Consider the following 15,962-nt stretch of genomic DNA (forward strand, 5'->3'; position numbering starts at 1 on the left):
CTATAAAGATACTTGTTTGGAAATTCTGATTATTTTATGAAATATTGTTTATATTATAAAGTCGTTAGTATGAAATTGCAGCATTGTTAGCTGAGTCTGCCTTTACCGCATATTAACCAAATAAACTGGAGAGTTACTCCGGTGAATATTCTGGGTGAATGGAAATTCGGGTGAAGTGATATGAAAGGAATGAACTGTTCTGACTTCTCGTTCTGTGGAAACCCACAGAAAATGGGGGAATCGCGGAGCCTTTTGCTGTTCACATGTACTGCTTATTGCAATCAGATATTTTACACACGGCCACTCCTCGAGTACACAATGTTGTAGCAGTTCAGTGCTGTTGGCTCAGGGGAAATTTCTAGGTGTGATTTGGGTTCCACCTTATCTTTTTGAATTACTGGCTGCAAAGAATGAACAAATATACTTTCCGTGGCTTACTGAACTGCTACGGTGACCAGCAAGGGACTTGCAATTATTCAAGTGCCCTGTGGCACTTGCTTTTTACATAGAGCAGATATACTTTCTGGTAGCATCTGCACATCATATAAAGTAGAATCCGTAGCGACAGTCTGTGGCAGATTATTGGGTATTATGTCTAAAAAAATTACATGCCATACTGGTAGATGAGTGTTTTGCTTGTGAATTTCACACCCTGAGAGCTGTGCAGTTTAATATTTTATTACGCTGTTAGCTTAAATACCCTGAGCATACAGCATCAGGAAAATAAACTAAAAATCTATTATTGTTCTTCACTTCTGAGCTCTGACTCGTCAAAGTGCTGCAAGCTGAATTGTTGTATCTAGTTAACACATGCTCCAGTTTCCGTTGTAATTAACACTTTCTGCTTGGATATTTTTCCTACCATTTAAGTAGTAACTGCATTGAAAATGAGTTTTCACAGTCACAAAGCTTGCACTCTGTGAACGGCAGTCCAAATAGTAAATAACGATTACAGTCGACATGTTTTTTTTCTCAAGAGCTTTTAATGAAGGGGAGAGAAAGCAGGATGGAAAACAGTAGTTATTAATAAGGAACAATATACATAAGCAACATTGTTTTGAAGAAGAAGGTGTGTCTTGCACAGGTTACTTTGACAGTACTGTTGTTCTGTACCATTGCAACCTGCAGAGTTCCTGGTCCCTTTGGCATTTCTTAGAGGTTCACTGCCTGATGTGGTAGAGATGCAACTTCTTCATGTGTGAAAACCACTGTATATGAGATAAAATATACTTGAAAGCGTATATTTAGGTAGCATGTTCTGTATCAGCGAAGTAACAGCATATACAAGAATTTGAATATTAAATGTATCAAAAGGGACACTGGGGCTATTTTAACTTCAGAAAAAATCCGCTTCATTGGAAAGTCAGGAAGCCTATAAAGTAATGTCTTAGGAAATCATGCCTTCGACTTAGTTGCTAATTGGGTAAGCAAGCTTCTTTGTGATAAAATGCAATTGGTGAGATGGTGTATTCTAAAGAGTATTCATTGCATTTTGATTCAGTTCACAGTGCATTAATGGATTATTTTTTGCAAAAATGTTTTGAAACAAATAACTTGCACAAAACATAAAAATTCTGTTTTCTGGCTTACAAATGAGCCAGTTGGCTTGTTAGTAGCCAAATTGCAGTGTGTTACATCTGAAACTTTGTTTTCAGCTTTTTCTTCCTATTTTTGATAATGAGGTGAGACGTTCTTTCTTAAGAATCTGATAGTCTGAAAGGTCTGTTGTTCCTCCCTCTTCCTACATTTTTTGTCAGGGAGAAGGGAAGGAGGGAGAGGGGATAGAGTTGTCTACTTCGAAGAAATACTTACACTACCTTTTTTATCTTTTTTCTTTTCTTTTTTTTTTTTTTTTTTTGAACTGTGTAGTATATATGGTGAAGGTATATCAAGCGTTTACTGTTGCGGAAGAAAGATGGTCCAAGTTACATAAGGTCAGATAAGTCTTTTTCATTTGGGAAGGAAGGGTACTTAATTTAAAAAAAAAAAAATCCAAACAACACCCCAAACCAGAAAACCAGCTCCTTACTTGGCGTAACTTAGCACAGTTCCAGCGAGGTCACTGGATTTATGGTAAAGTTTGTGTTTAAGGATCCTGCTTTCAGGTTTTCCTCCCCAGCATCAGATTTTTTTTTTCTGGGATAGGTAACAGTTCCTGATTCATTCTTATTATTCATGCTCTTTTATCTATGGAACCCTATTTTATCTCTCATTATAGAAATGTTACATACTTAGTTAAGTTTGGCAGAGTACTTTAAAATTTTCTTTTGGTAAAGTCACGGAATAGCTTCTTACTGTGTAAGATTAATTACTTATTGTTCCCTCCTTAATTGCTGCTGACTGAAGTGCGTGTTTATAATACTTGTGACATTGGTGACGTTCATCATTTGCATTGTCGTGATTGCAGAAAGTTTTATCACTTTGCATTTCTGTATTTTAACGTTTGCTTCATTCTTTGACTTAGGTCTGGAGTTGTACTGATTTTTTCTGTCTAGTGGTCCTGCTTTCCAAATGAGAGGTTTTAGATGTCTCCAAGAATCAGAGTTGATATCGTTCCCTGTTATCATAATTTATCATTATGTAATTACCTATTCAGAGCTAAACATCAGGTATAAAATACATGGTTGTTGCTGAGAAATTGTCTTAGTTCTTTTACGTGCACTGATTTGCTGTATAACAAGGGAAAAATGGCTAACCTTTCTGAGAAAATAAAGAGAATATTAATTTTTCATAAAATTATTTAATAACTACAGGTGTAAAATGCCTTCTACAAATTTAAAAATATTTTCTCTGTTAGTGTTAATAGAAGACTAAAATCTAAAACCTGTTACTCTCCCACTCTTGGAGTCAGTTCCCCGTGAGAGGCATCTGCCTGCCCGCATTTACTGTGTGAGCATTCGTGGACTTGGTCGGCCTCATGCCTAGCACTACGCTGCACGTCCGTTTGAATCAGTTTTCCCAGATGGTACTGTGCTTCACTGCTGATGTGCCACTAAGACAACCCGGTCTTTTTTTTATCCTCTTTATTCTGGAAAAAAAGAGGTCAAAGATGACTGAGCTTTGGTTTTCACTGGTGAAGAAGAGGACAGCAGTGTAGGATGCTGACTTCATTCAGGAACAGTTAATAATTTTGTATTTGATTCAGGACCGGGATCTAAACAATCCTTTTAAAAATAAGTTTTTTCTGGAGAGCTTTCGCTGTGTGAAGGATTACTCTCTCACTGGAACGTGAAAGTGTAATGATAGCCTAGGGTGAATGTACAAGCAGTTCTCGTAACACAGAAAGCTGTTGTCTTGGTTAATTTTAAAACCACAAAAGAAACCCTGTTTTGAACCAGGTTGTTTAGAAACAGCTGCGATGGAGCTCAAAGACTGAATACTTCAAAGGCTATCCGGATTGTTTTGTGGTAAAACATGTTGGGTTTTTTGGGAAAAGATTTTATATAAAAAAGCTTCTTTAACTGTAGAAGCAACAAATTAACTGTGTTATTCTAGAGTCTTTGGTGTGCAAAACATTTCATTTTTCATTACTGTTGTCGCCGTTCAGATATTCCATTATTTAAGGAGGTTATTGAAAAATTGATGGTATGTTGGTACCAGAGAGACATCCTGTAGGCTGCAGTGTTGATTTATGGCACATGGAACACAGTTCAGTGCTTCAGTTTCCTGCTGGTGAGCGGCACTTTGTCATTGTCCCGGTAGAAAAATCATACCAGTGAAATCCCCTGTGTTTCCCCCAAGTTGAGTGATGCATAATTTTTCTTGAAAATGATTATGAATTATTCACCTTTTATTGTGCTGGAGTGTGCACATGGTGATCAGAATCTTGTTCATAATACAGAGGTTTTTCACCATGTTCAGGGTTTAGTTTAATTATGTAGTTGAGTTGCATGGTAGCTTTTATCTATTTTTTTTTTCTTCTTCTCCCCCCCCCTCCCCCCCCCCCCCCCCCGTGTGTGTCTGCCAAGCCTGTGTGGGCTAGCACAGATTTTACCTCGCATTTCCTTGTAGGTATCTCAACACATGAGTCTTGGTCCTAAATGTTTGGTTTTCTTTCATGTTTGTTTAAAATTTTCCTTGAGAAAATAAGTACAGTACTTCTAAACTTAAAAAGACACCTTTTCCACACATATTCTTGAAAATAAGACACGTGGTTTTAAAGTTTTATTCTTCAAGCTGATTTTCTGTTGCGAAGAAAAGGTAAGAGAGATGTAAGTGAAAAATCTCTTGAAATAGCACAGGTAGTGGTGATATAGATTTCCAATTGAGGGCAACTTTCTCCTGGGAGATACGTTGAGGAAAGACTCCATGATATAGACCACCTGTTAGGAAAATTAAAAGGCTGTATGATCTTTCTTCATAACTCTGGAAGAAATGTAAAATGTCAGAATACACGTGTGACTTGGGTCGAGGTCCCTTCGCAGCTTCCTGGATTTCATCTCCGGACTGTTGAAGGCTTTCCAATAAAATGTAACTTTTCTTATAGAAGGTAATAACCTGCTGAGCATTGATCAACTTCAGCAATTTTGTTTTAATTTTGGAATCATGACTATCTGTGCGAGCTTCAGTTTTCAAAATCACTTTCCTTTTAACTACTTTTGCTTTAAATATATGCGCTCTTATTTTATGCACTTGATTTGATTTTTGCTGCAACAGATGGTAAGGGTTAGCAGTTAAATACACATTAGAAAATCTTCCTCATCAGCTGAAAAGGAGAAGTTCTGAAAAAAGTGAGGAATGTGTGTTTTCCTCTGGAAGTTGTACTCAGATGGTCTCATTCCTTCACAATGTCTACTTTTATTTCAGGGCTTTTCTAAGGTCTTTCCACATAAAAATTCCTCTCTGTGTTGCCTAGTCTTCATATTGCTTAAAACAAAGAAATCAAAGTCTGAACATATTATGTTCCCTGTATTCTTTAATTATTGGTTTTACGATAGAATGCTTTCTTTTTCCTGATGGCAGAAAAAATGTTTAATTTTTTTTTTTTTTTAATATTTTCTGTTTTGTAATTATGGAGTATTTCCTTACAGAGGCTCTGTAACACTTTGGGAAAGGAATTCAGACAGAAGTTGATCTGGAGTTAGTGCCCTGTAAACCAAGCCTGGTTCAAAAGAACACTTCTTTGCATTGCTGGTCATGGCCTCACGATGATAATAAATAGTGGGGGAAGTGTTCAGTAGAAAGGAGGCGCAGCCTCTCCTTGATAAGAATAGCATCTTTTTATGGCCTGTTTTCATTAAAATGCTGCATTAAATCAGTTTATTTTGGCACATAAAGAAAAGACTACCTGTGCATATGTATTTATATGGGCATTTGGTATTTTTCTCCAGTTTCCCATTAACAGTGGGAAATTAACATTCTATTTGGAAAGTAGATTTTATTTCACAAATGAAATATTTTGGGCACAGATATTTTCATGTTCTCTTTAAATGAAATGTGTTATAATTAGAAATGGAGAAAATGGAATTCGAAGCTTAAAATACTTTTTTTGTTGTTGTTAATAGATATGTTAGTATTTTGTATCAGCTTAGTCATTCAAAAGAATGAATTTTAAATACCTCCTTGTATTATGTTAGCTACCTCCCATAAACATGAAGAGGTTTCTGTGAATCAGTCTGTTGCTTAACCTTTCATGAAAACCTAATTGAGTGCGAACAACTGCTTAAATATTTAATTCAATGGACTCGGTTATTCTTGGCTGGTGTAGTCCCAGGCTAGTGCAGTGCAAGTGTCTGGGTGGCAAGCAAAATTGAGGTTTTTTCTTTTTTGGTGAGGAATGGGATTTTTTTCTTAATCATAATTGGAAAATTGTACGGGTTGATTAAGAAGGAAGAAAGGAAAAAAGATGAAATGTAAATCAGCTCTGCCAATTTGGTAAATGACTTGTGGCTAAAAGGCACGTGTTCTTTCAGTCCTTTTGAAAGCATGCGGTATTTTTAGTGATATTGATAAATGTTATTGGGTTTCATTGCTTTCTTTTCATGCATGTGACCTTTTATTCTTATCAAGGGACATTGTGCTTTTTATAGAACTATTTTTAATAGTTCTAGAGCGCTATTTCCGAATTTATTTTAAAGATTTGGATAGCGGACATTAGATTTTATTGGTTAGTTGGCCCAAATATTTTCCCTTCTGCTTTTGGAAGGAAACTCGGCTTTTTCCTTTCACCTGAATCCTTCCAGGCAGTTATCTCTTGTCCCTTCAATCTTTTATTCCCATTTCATTACTCTGTTTACTTTCTTCCTTCTGCTGTTTCCATTGTGTTCACTTTTAATCTCAAAGGACTTTTTATTGTTAGGTTTTTTGTTTGGGGTTTTTTTTGTTTGTTTTTAAACTAAAGGTGGAAATGGAATTAATTACTGATCCCATGCCACCACATTGGCTTTGTTAACTGTTGTTTCCCCCAAATTGAAGAGTTCCAATAGTCCTGGAGGTCAGTTACCTATAGGATTCTGGGTCATTTAGTACAGAGGCTTTTACCTTTTACCTTTTAGTTCAGAGAACTGACGAATAACTTCTGCTAATTCTGTACTTTTCCAAAACATCTTAGTTCTTGAAGACGTTAGTTTAATACGAGCCTGTAAGAACAGTATGTAAGTGATGTGAAAAAAGTGGGTGAAGTCTTGCCAGATATATTCTTCATGGTTACTTTGAAATAACATGAATTTAAGGCCACTAGTGTTTAAGCGACGTACTAAATGCATTTGTTTAATGACTGAATGTATTTTGGGATTATCGCTAATATAGAGACGGTTTCATTCTTTCATAGTAGAAGTAGAACATTCAACCAGGTAATTAACCATCATGCTGAACAGAGTAGAGCTTTGAGACCAGTGGGAGAGTGGTTTGAACAAAAACTTACAGCTGGAGCTAACCAGCTGACTCAGCAAACTGCATCATCCTGGAAGCTTATTAAAGGTAATGCAATACCTATGGAATTAGGTACAGTATAAAAACATCTGTGCCTTGAGATCATCAGAGGATTACTTTAGTGGAAAATATGATGTTCTCCATCCTAGTAGCTTAAATTTGCAGAAGGATCTGTCAGAGTGGTTGCTTTGGGTTTTTTTTTTTTCTTTTTTAACTGAAAGGAAGAGAGAAGGCAGCTGATGCAGATGCAGGTTGAGTTGTCCTGTGATATATAAAGCAACCTGTACCTTTTTTTTTTTTTGCAAACAGTCCAAATGGTGGGAAACATTTTGTAGTAAGACAAGAAAACTACGTTTCTTCTTGACATTCTCTCTGAGTGTAAGGGGTTTCAGTAGATGCAGAGGGGGAAAAAAAGCCTCTTATTTGTTTGGGTTTGACACCTGTTATTTTTCTGTCAAGATACAAGCTTTGCATTGAAGCAAAAACATTTGATAAAACTCAGTGTATAAATTCCGTATCTGCACTCCTTTGCCTCCTCCACTCCACTACCTCCTCCTGTTGCTTAGATAAGATAAAAGCACTCTCTGAAGGACTGAGTTACTCAATGTCTTGAAGCAAAACAGAGTTTATGAGATCAGTGGAAGGAGAGGAAAGATACAGAAATTAATGCCTTCTGTTACTGAAGAAGGTATAAATTATGTTTACATCTAGTATAAAATTTAAAGAAAAGCTATTTAAAATGTTAGGCACACTGCTGGTGAGGTCTCTCTTAAATAGTATGTTTTTAAAAGACTTTGATTCATGAACATTCTTAATGATAGATGAAAAACTTAATTAAAATTTTTTTCAAAGAGCAAAAATTATTTAATACTATTAAATTTTATTGTTAGATGTTTGGAGTACTGTCTCTAAGTTATTTAGTTTTTTTGGTTACTGAATCACTTACAATATCCATCAATTGCAGATTCTCATCTCCCACGGTCTATTTTATGATGTATTTGTCCTCTTTTATAATGTGCTATTGAAATTGAAATGCTGGTAAGACATTACGTGTTGCATACTTTGGAAAGGTATAAGACCTTATTAACGTATGTTTTAAATATGCAGAGATACCTGTTTCATTTTCATAAGTTTAAGTATGACTTAGATGAGAGCTGGAAGAAGCATGAGTTTTAAAATTAGAGCACCATGTATTGGAAAAAGTTTTATTGTTTTATTTAAATGAGTAGGTTTTAGTTTTGTTCCCCCACCCTAGCTAGATTCCTAGGCAGTTGGAATTGCCTTTGGATACTTTTTCCTTACTTTGTGGTTGATTTTGCGTACCTGGGGGATGTAAGGTTGTGAAAGGACTAGAAGAGCACAATCCAATTTGACAGGTTCTCTTGTCTCTCCCTGAATCTAATTATGGTTGCTAAAACAGTTGTTCATCCTGTATGTGGCGAGAGGCGCAGCTGGGTGCGGGTACATACATCTCCAGCTTCTGAAAATGTTTTTAGTATTGCAAAGTTAAAAAAGAATAAATCTGTAAGACAGTTCCAAAGCTACGTAGAAAAAAAAAAAACTGTTGAATGAGATAATCTGTAATTTCCCTAGTCTGTGTACTAGGAAAATAACATGATGTATTTCAGTTTTGTAGATGTAAAAGTATATTCTTCTCCATCTGCTAGAGCTTTGGGGGATCCCTTTATTCCATATTTGAAGTCCCTAATCTATGTGTCTATAGTGTTCTAGTTTAGTCTAGATTCCCTTTAGAAGTATTTTTTTATAATCAGTTGTAGGTATTCAGCAGGGAATGACCCAGGCCAGTCTGTTCCATTTGGTGTTTCTCGAGATACTTCAGGTTTTACAAACCATAGCTCGAAATTATCTTAAGATGATATGCCTATATTCCATTTAAAAAAACCAAAACACACTACCATGTAACATAGCCTTGACATTAAAGGGGAAATATTTATTATGAGATTTTAGCTGCTTCTAAAACTGACACCACCTCTTCCCCACTCCATTTCATGTAGATGTAGAACTTTGGTGTCTGTATGTAAAATGTGCATCAATGGACTGACACTTAAAAGACGATGTAAGAGTACATCATTATAGCAGCACTCTACATCTCTGTGTGTCACTTTTACATGTTGGTGGATTGGATGATAACCCTGTTTTCTGCAAGTGAGTGCCCTTTTAGTCCCAAGCGTAGCATAGCCCTCTTAGTTCTACCAAAACAGAGTCTAGGGGAGTAAGTCCTGTTGCTCAGCCTCCGGGTTAGCCGTAGATGTCTGTTTTCCATTTCTGAAGTTTTGTGCTGACTGCGTGTAGAACTTCTATTTGACCCTTCAAACACGTTTCCAGCCCACTGGAGACACACTTTGATTTGAAGCAGTGCTTATTCAAAAAGAAAATTCTCGTAGCAAACACATGAAGAGCTCTGCATGGGAAAAGGCTTTTAGATCAATGTTAGTCCCTTGGGAATCTCTGACTTTTTGCACTAACAGTGGTGCCAATACTGTGATTTTTATTAAGAAAAACCTAATGGCTGTTTCCTTTCTTCCCCCAGCTACCCTTCATATCTGAATAACAATGAAAAGTGGAACTTCATATCATTAAAAAAAAATATTACATAGAAACAAGATGAAAAAATACCAAAGTTTGGAGATGTGGTTTTTTAGTGTATAATGGCAGACTTTTAAGGGGGTTACAAGATATTTGTGTAAATTTTGCGCACCTTGAAATACTTTTTGTTCAGTTATTACATAAATGTACGGGTAACAAGACAGCATATAGTTTCAAAGGTGCACAAGCATATACAATACAATTGTAACTGATAGTTATTATGAAATAGTTAATAGTTGTTAAACTACCCTGTAGAGCCAGAGTTATTTTACTCTGCTGTCAGGTGCTGGCTTAGGTCATTATTCTTTTTGTCCTGTACTGCTCTTGAATATCCTTTCATATTTTTAAGTCTTCCATTGCTTCCCCAAGCACTTTTTGATGGTGGGTTTATTTCTGTGATGCCTTTTTACTCTGCTGGCAAGGTGCAATCCATTCATTACGTGAATCGATGCTAAAATATTTAAGGAATATTCTATGTAAAGAAATTTAGTAGCAGGTGCTTGTAGCAGGACAAGAGCTAGGGAACTGTAAACCAGAGTAACTCGCTCATCATGTTACAGTGTTTTCTGTTAGACCCTCCCTCATCTCAGGTATTTGCTACTTCAAAAAATCCCTGTCGGGAGGTAATGAACACTGCAGAAAAAGTGCATCCCCGACAACTTGGTTGCTGCAAATTAACTTTTCAACTTTGTTAAGATGCTGGAAATTGCAGTGGACTTGCCTTAGGGTAAAATACATTAAACAAGTTTTTGGTCTTGCTTCATGACATGGGAAACTCCTAATGCAATTTTTGGCACTGTATAAAATGAAGCGGCACGTGGAAAGGGGCAAAGCTTTTCCTTTGTGGACGCAGGATGAGAGTATTTTGCCTAGGAGTGCAACATAATGGCAAGAGATGTTGAGAAAACAGTTTCCCCCATTCCCAGACTTCCAAGAGTGCTTCAAAAGCTGCCTAAAAAGCGGGATGCTGGCAAAGACGAATGGTGAATCTAAACACTAAGCTCATAGTTTCTATGGATCATAGCTTACAGGTGTCTTTAAATTGCAGAAAGGAAAAAAAAGGAAAAAGCTATCAAAGTAAACATCCTTCAGTGCATGGGAAGATGACAGATTCTTTCTAACAAGATTTTCTGCTCTCCTGGAGGAAGAGCATTTGTTAATAAACCATTTGAGAATCCATTTTTAAGGGATTTAATAAAATATACACAGACTGCCTTCCACTGCAGAAACTATTATTCCCTTGGGTAGAAAGAGTGACTGACTGTGGGCATTAATGGTTGCTTCCTGTGATTCCTGGCATTATATCTTCCTCCCATTTGCACTTTTTCAACCCTAAGTGAAATAATTTTTTATGAGAAACCTGCACTTGCTTCCTAGCTCTTGCAAGGCATGTATGTGTTCTATATTTTATTTATTTGTATTCAGTCATGTCCATAATTCTCGTTTTAGCATCTATGTCTATAGCATGGGTATTGTGTGTGTTTTTGCATACTTTCCCGTGTACAAGAAAGTTTCCATATCTAGGAAACTCCATTAAATGGAGGAGGTAATAGCTTTTGTGTGAATTAAATGAGTTGTTCCATTATTGCCAAAGATTTTTCATGAATAATTCACACATTTCCATCAAAAATTTTAGATTTTCTATTGTGATGGTTGCTATCAATTAAACAAGAAACCTGAACCTATTATGGTCTGATAGGTACTTACCTGGAGGGGCTAGGGAACCCACAAAAGAGAAAAGATCTTTTCTTAAGAATTTGGAGGAAGGTTTTCTACTGCTATCTTTCCAACTACAAATGTAAGTTATACTTCTTTCAAATATGAGAGAAATACAGTGGAATTGAGGGATTAAGTAATTTTTGTAAGGAATCTTGCCCTTTCTGAGACTATCAAGAGACTTTGATTCTCTTAACTTAAGAAACAATTTTTCTGCTAAGAACACTTCATAAGGGTGTGTTTATGAAAAATACAGTTGATTTCAGTAGCTGAGATGATAGGAGGAGGAGAAGGTCAGGGGCAAGTGACCCTTAGAAGTCAAAGCATGGATAGTTTTATGTATGTAAACGTCAAATTCACTTATACCCAACTATATCCTGTCTATATTATCTGGCTGGCCTCCTTTTGTCATGCATGGTAAACAGCAGGCAGTGCTAGAAGTGAATTTAGCATAGATTGCTAAGTGAATGCCCAGGCAGACATTAGTTTCACAGAAGGAAGAATGAAATCTGGAAAGCTAATAATATTATAGTCACTGGCAGCTCTAACAGATCCCAAATGGATGTACTTAGAGGCATAATTTGTTTGATTCTTTTCTTTACCAGAATTATCTCCGTATCATATCCAAGAACTGAAGGCATAGTGGCAGGCTGCGGATGGCAAGATGGACAGTCATTGCTCGGTCATAGTATTACAACCTTTTATATAAAAAGAGATTACAGGCAGGATGCTGCCAGGAAATGACAGGGCTGGTAGAGAAGGGGACAACAGTAGGACAGACACATTTAGAAGAGATGATTTATTCTACAGTAACATCTGTATGTGTAGGAAACTGTTCCTACTATTCATCACTTAGTCTTTCTAATGGTGTCACGTCAGTAGTAAGCAAGTGTAATTCCCTGAATAGAGGCTTGAACAAAGCTAGGGAAAATTCAAGAATAACATAGTATTTGTCCCCTCTGAACCACATGTACCTCAAAAGGAACCAATCCAAATACTTAACGTCAGAGAATAAGCTCAGATCTTAAATGCTGAGAACATGGCATACACAAGGGTTCTTTTAAACAGTTTCCTATACATTTGCAAGCGTTCTCCCTGTAAACTCAAATGTGACAATTAGTTACCATTAATTCTGATTCACAGTAACACTTAAACTGTGTATTTGGACATGGGACAGATTAATTTTCTAACAGTAACCATGCAGGATCCTGAGATCTTGGCTGGAGTGCATCAGAAAGGCAAGCGGCTTGGAGTTAAGGGGTGCTGTGGCTTTTTGAGCAATGAACTGGGGCAAGTGCAGGTTCCAGATGGAGCAGTTTGTATAGCCTGAAGCAAAATACTGAGAAAGGCTTCAGTGAGTGGAGTTGAGGGAAGTAGAGACAAATTAAGAGCATAACCCTTATTACAGAATCTATGAATTTAAAATCTCTGTACATATGAAGCTCAGCAACTCTACTGCACAATAGTTAGTGACACACTAACCATCACTGAACAGTAAAAGGCGTGAAATAAAGTATTTACTTCTGTCCATTGAAGCAGGTCTACTCAGTTCATTCTAAAATGTGTTGGTTGCCTTGCTCTTGTCTTGAGGGCATTGCTGTGCACCATCAGACGAACATGTCAGTTGAAGGAGTGACTTTTTTGCTCCCTGTCTTGATAAAATTCAGTCTAGAAATTGATGAGAAAAGGGCATGCGATGACTGCTAAGCTGCAAAATGACCTGACCTGTCTGACTTCAGTTTCTGTGGTAATTTTAGACTTTGTTTTTTGTAATGCAATATTTTCATTACATTCACACTAAATGTGGAACAAGCTAATTTGCTTGCAAGATTTGAACGAGGACTGATTTGGAGTAAAATGTGCACAGTTCATAATCTGGTAGGTATAACAAAGCTGACAGGCCCTTCAAGGAGCAGAGGAGGCTGTTAATAAATCCTACATCAATACCTCCTTCCCCAACTTAACTATGTAAATTTTAAAATATTTAAATATTGTGGAAATTTAAGATATAAATGCTTGTTTCAATTTAATTTAGAATTTGTTTCCAGTCTTACTTAGGGATCTCTTACTTGGTAATCAGAAAACCAGGTAATTTCCATTTTTCTTTGAATGGCATTCCTCTTGCTTTGAGGAATACCAGAAGATGCTCTTCAGTGACCACTGTTATAGATGTAGAGAGTTTTGCTTTGATAACTCAAAAATCTGCACTGTTCCTAATTAGCAAAATTAGTGGCCATCATGTTTACAAAGTGGCCGTAGTGTTCCCAAGTGTTGCGTAGCTGTGCAACACTGTATGGTAGGGAAACTTGTATTCATAAATACAAAAACCAAATAATATAATTTCACTAAAGTAAGTGTTTTTGTGTGCTTTATTTGAACAGTTCAAGTGATTGACCTTTCATTACAGCTCTTCCAGATTTTTCTGTTTGTTTTCAGCTGTTGGACAAATTAAAAGATCGCTGGATGCACACTGGCTTATGGAGAAGCCTGGAGCTGGTTAAGACAGTCATTGCAGAGCCTCAAGGCGGGGCAAAGAGTGACTTTGATGAACTGCTGAAAATATACTATGATGCAATAAAATGTAAAGGAGAAAAAGGTACGTTCTTCAGACATACAAAGTAGTTGATACAGACTCTTGAAGTTTAAAAAAAAGGGATTCTTAAAGTGCTTAACAATTAGAATAAGGTGTAGATAAGCAGTTAAATTAACCTCAGCTCACTAAGTTATTGTGATAAATGGGGAAGATTAACTGCTATTTGTATTGTTGCATGAGGATATAGGGAAGTACAGGATGATGCATAATCCTAATAGTGATATTCAAAGGGCAATGAGGTGTGTCAGGATGTGCTTTTATGTGTCCAGCAGGGCACAGAGTGGCTTCTCAAAGAATCAGACTTAAAATACATTGCATAACTGTGATTTACCATCTTATATTACAGCCACTATAGGATTTCTGCTCAAAATCCTCAAATATTAGTGTAGAGAACAAAGAATGATAGCATGTCAAAAAATAAATAGCATGATTTTTGGAGTGCAAAATTTAAGATTTAAAATTTTGTAGTAGATATATATGGTTCTTGCATGATTAAGTACCGCTATGTTATATGGTACAAAATTATTTTGCTAGTTGATATGCAAAATCACAGTATTATTGATCGAAGTGGAGTTAATCTCATCCCTCTAACAAAGTAGTTTTATATCCACTCATCTTTTCCAGACTGATACACAGTGCATTATGCTATATTATGTTTAGCTTTTTAAAAGATGTTGCTGAAGCTTTCTTCTGATACTCAGTTTGTCACTGGGAATGATTTGTATGTTCCTCTCTGGCTTGTTCAAGATGGAGCACTCCTTATAGCTGTGTGCAGAGGAAAAGTTAGTGAAGGCTTGGATTTCTGTGATGAGAATGCCCGTGCAGTTATAACCATAGGTATTCCGTTTCCAAATGTGAAAGACCTTCAGGTAGGATATCAATTGAAAGAGTTGTACTTTATTTTTACGTCATGTTTAAAACACCAAATACACACAAATATTTTTTTCTAAATGTTTACCCTTGGACTCCCCTCAATCCCATTTGAATTCTTTGAGTTACCTTGTACACAGGTAAGAGGAGGAACAGCGTCTCATGTCTTGTGGGCTCGTTTATGTAATTCTAAATAAATGTATATCATGCTAGGTGTATTGTAAATTTTTGTCTGACGTTGCTAGTGAAGGCTATTGCATTGTTAAAATCCTCGTTAACTTCATACTCTGCCAAGCCAAGAGTACATGTTTCCATTTTCACTTGCCTGTTTTCATATACCATAAACTTACATCATTTGTATAGAAATGAAGTTACTTCCTGACTTACGGTGGTGGGGCATTTGGTTGTGAAGGTCTAGGATAAACACTAGGAAAATACTACTTTAAATAAGGCATTCAGATTGATCAAAAGGTTATTTCAGAAAATAGGTGGAAAGATAAAGATAGTTATAGGGTAAAATAGTAATGTAATGAAGGAATGTATTTCACACGCCGGATCATTGACCGTAGTATGTCACCTTTCTAATCCCTATTGCCTTCTTTAGTGTAACTATATGTATGACTTTCCACTTAAACCAAGAGTGGAATTGTAAACCGTTTCCCAGCTAATGCTGCTTTATTAGCTTGAAATGTTGAGGTATGAAATTATGACATAACATAACCTCTTCCTGGATACTGAGGATGTTACTTTTTTGATAATTCAAGCTTCATCTAACTTTAGGCAAAAACTTCTAAGTGCCCTCTAAAGGTAGCATTCTGAAGTGCCTCCAATTAAGGAAATTTGAGACCCTGTTTGTACTTTTCAGCAAGTGGCCAAAGCAGCATCCTGTTGCTCGCACTGCTGTGTAATTACCCACATCAATACTTCCTTCCTTTTGACTTCAACAGGACTTGTCTTATGGATAGATGCTGTTCCGTTAGCACAGGCACTTCATAGTTGAAGCCAGGCATTCATAAAGGAAAAGGAAGGAATATGGAAAAATGTTTTTCTAGACTTTCTTTCGACTTACTGAGAAAGAACATTCATTATTGACTAATTTGTAAGACCACTTACTTTTTAGTGGTCTATGCATGCCACTTAGGTAGTCACCCAGTTGCTGGCAGCCTTCTTCCCGGTGCTAATAGCCGCCATCGCTGCTTTATCTTTTGTGTACCTTCTAGAGCTTTTTGGGACTACTTTGTGAAGCTAAGAAACAAAGTAAAGTATCACAGAATAAATAAATACCAGGAACAGCTGGATTCTGGTT

The 15,962-nt window shown here is 36.6% G+C and overlaps 1 protein-coding gene across 3 annotated transcripts in view; it reads left to right on the forward strand.

The window, feature by feature from the left end:
• BRIP1 (BRCA1 interacting DNA helicase 1) overlaps positions 1 to 15,962 on the forward strand; it is a 66,108-nt gene that overhangs the window by 29,116 nt on the left and 21,030 nt on the right. For all 3 annotated transcript variants that reach the window (XM_087752294.1, XM_087752291.1, XM_087752293.1), the window contains exons 16-17: positions 13,630 to 13,789; positions 14,534 to 14,655. In XM_087752294.1, coding sequence (XP_087608420.1) covers positions 13,630 to 13,789; positions 14,534 to 14,655 — 282 coding nt within the window. The remainder of the gene's footprint in view (positions 1 to 13,629; positions 13,790 to 14,533; positions 14,656 to 15,962) is intronic.

This window comes from Nipponia nippon, unplaced genomic scaffold (genome assembly GCF_047370975.1).
Source record: "Nipponia nippon isolate SJK-2023a ecotype South Korea unplaced genomic scaffold, ASM4737097v1 scaffold_15, whole genome shotgun sequence".
NCBI classification, from domain to species: domain Eukaryota; kingdom Metazoa; phylum Chordata; class Aves; order Pelecaniformes; family Threskiornithidae; genus Nipponia; species Nipponia nippon.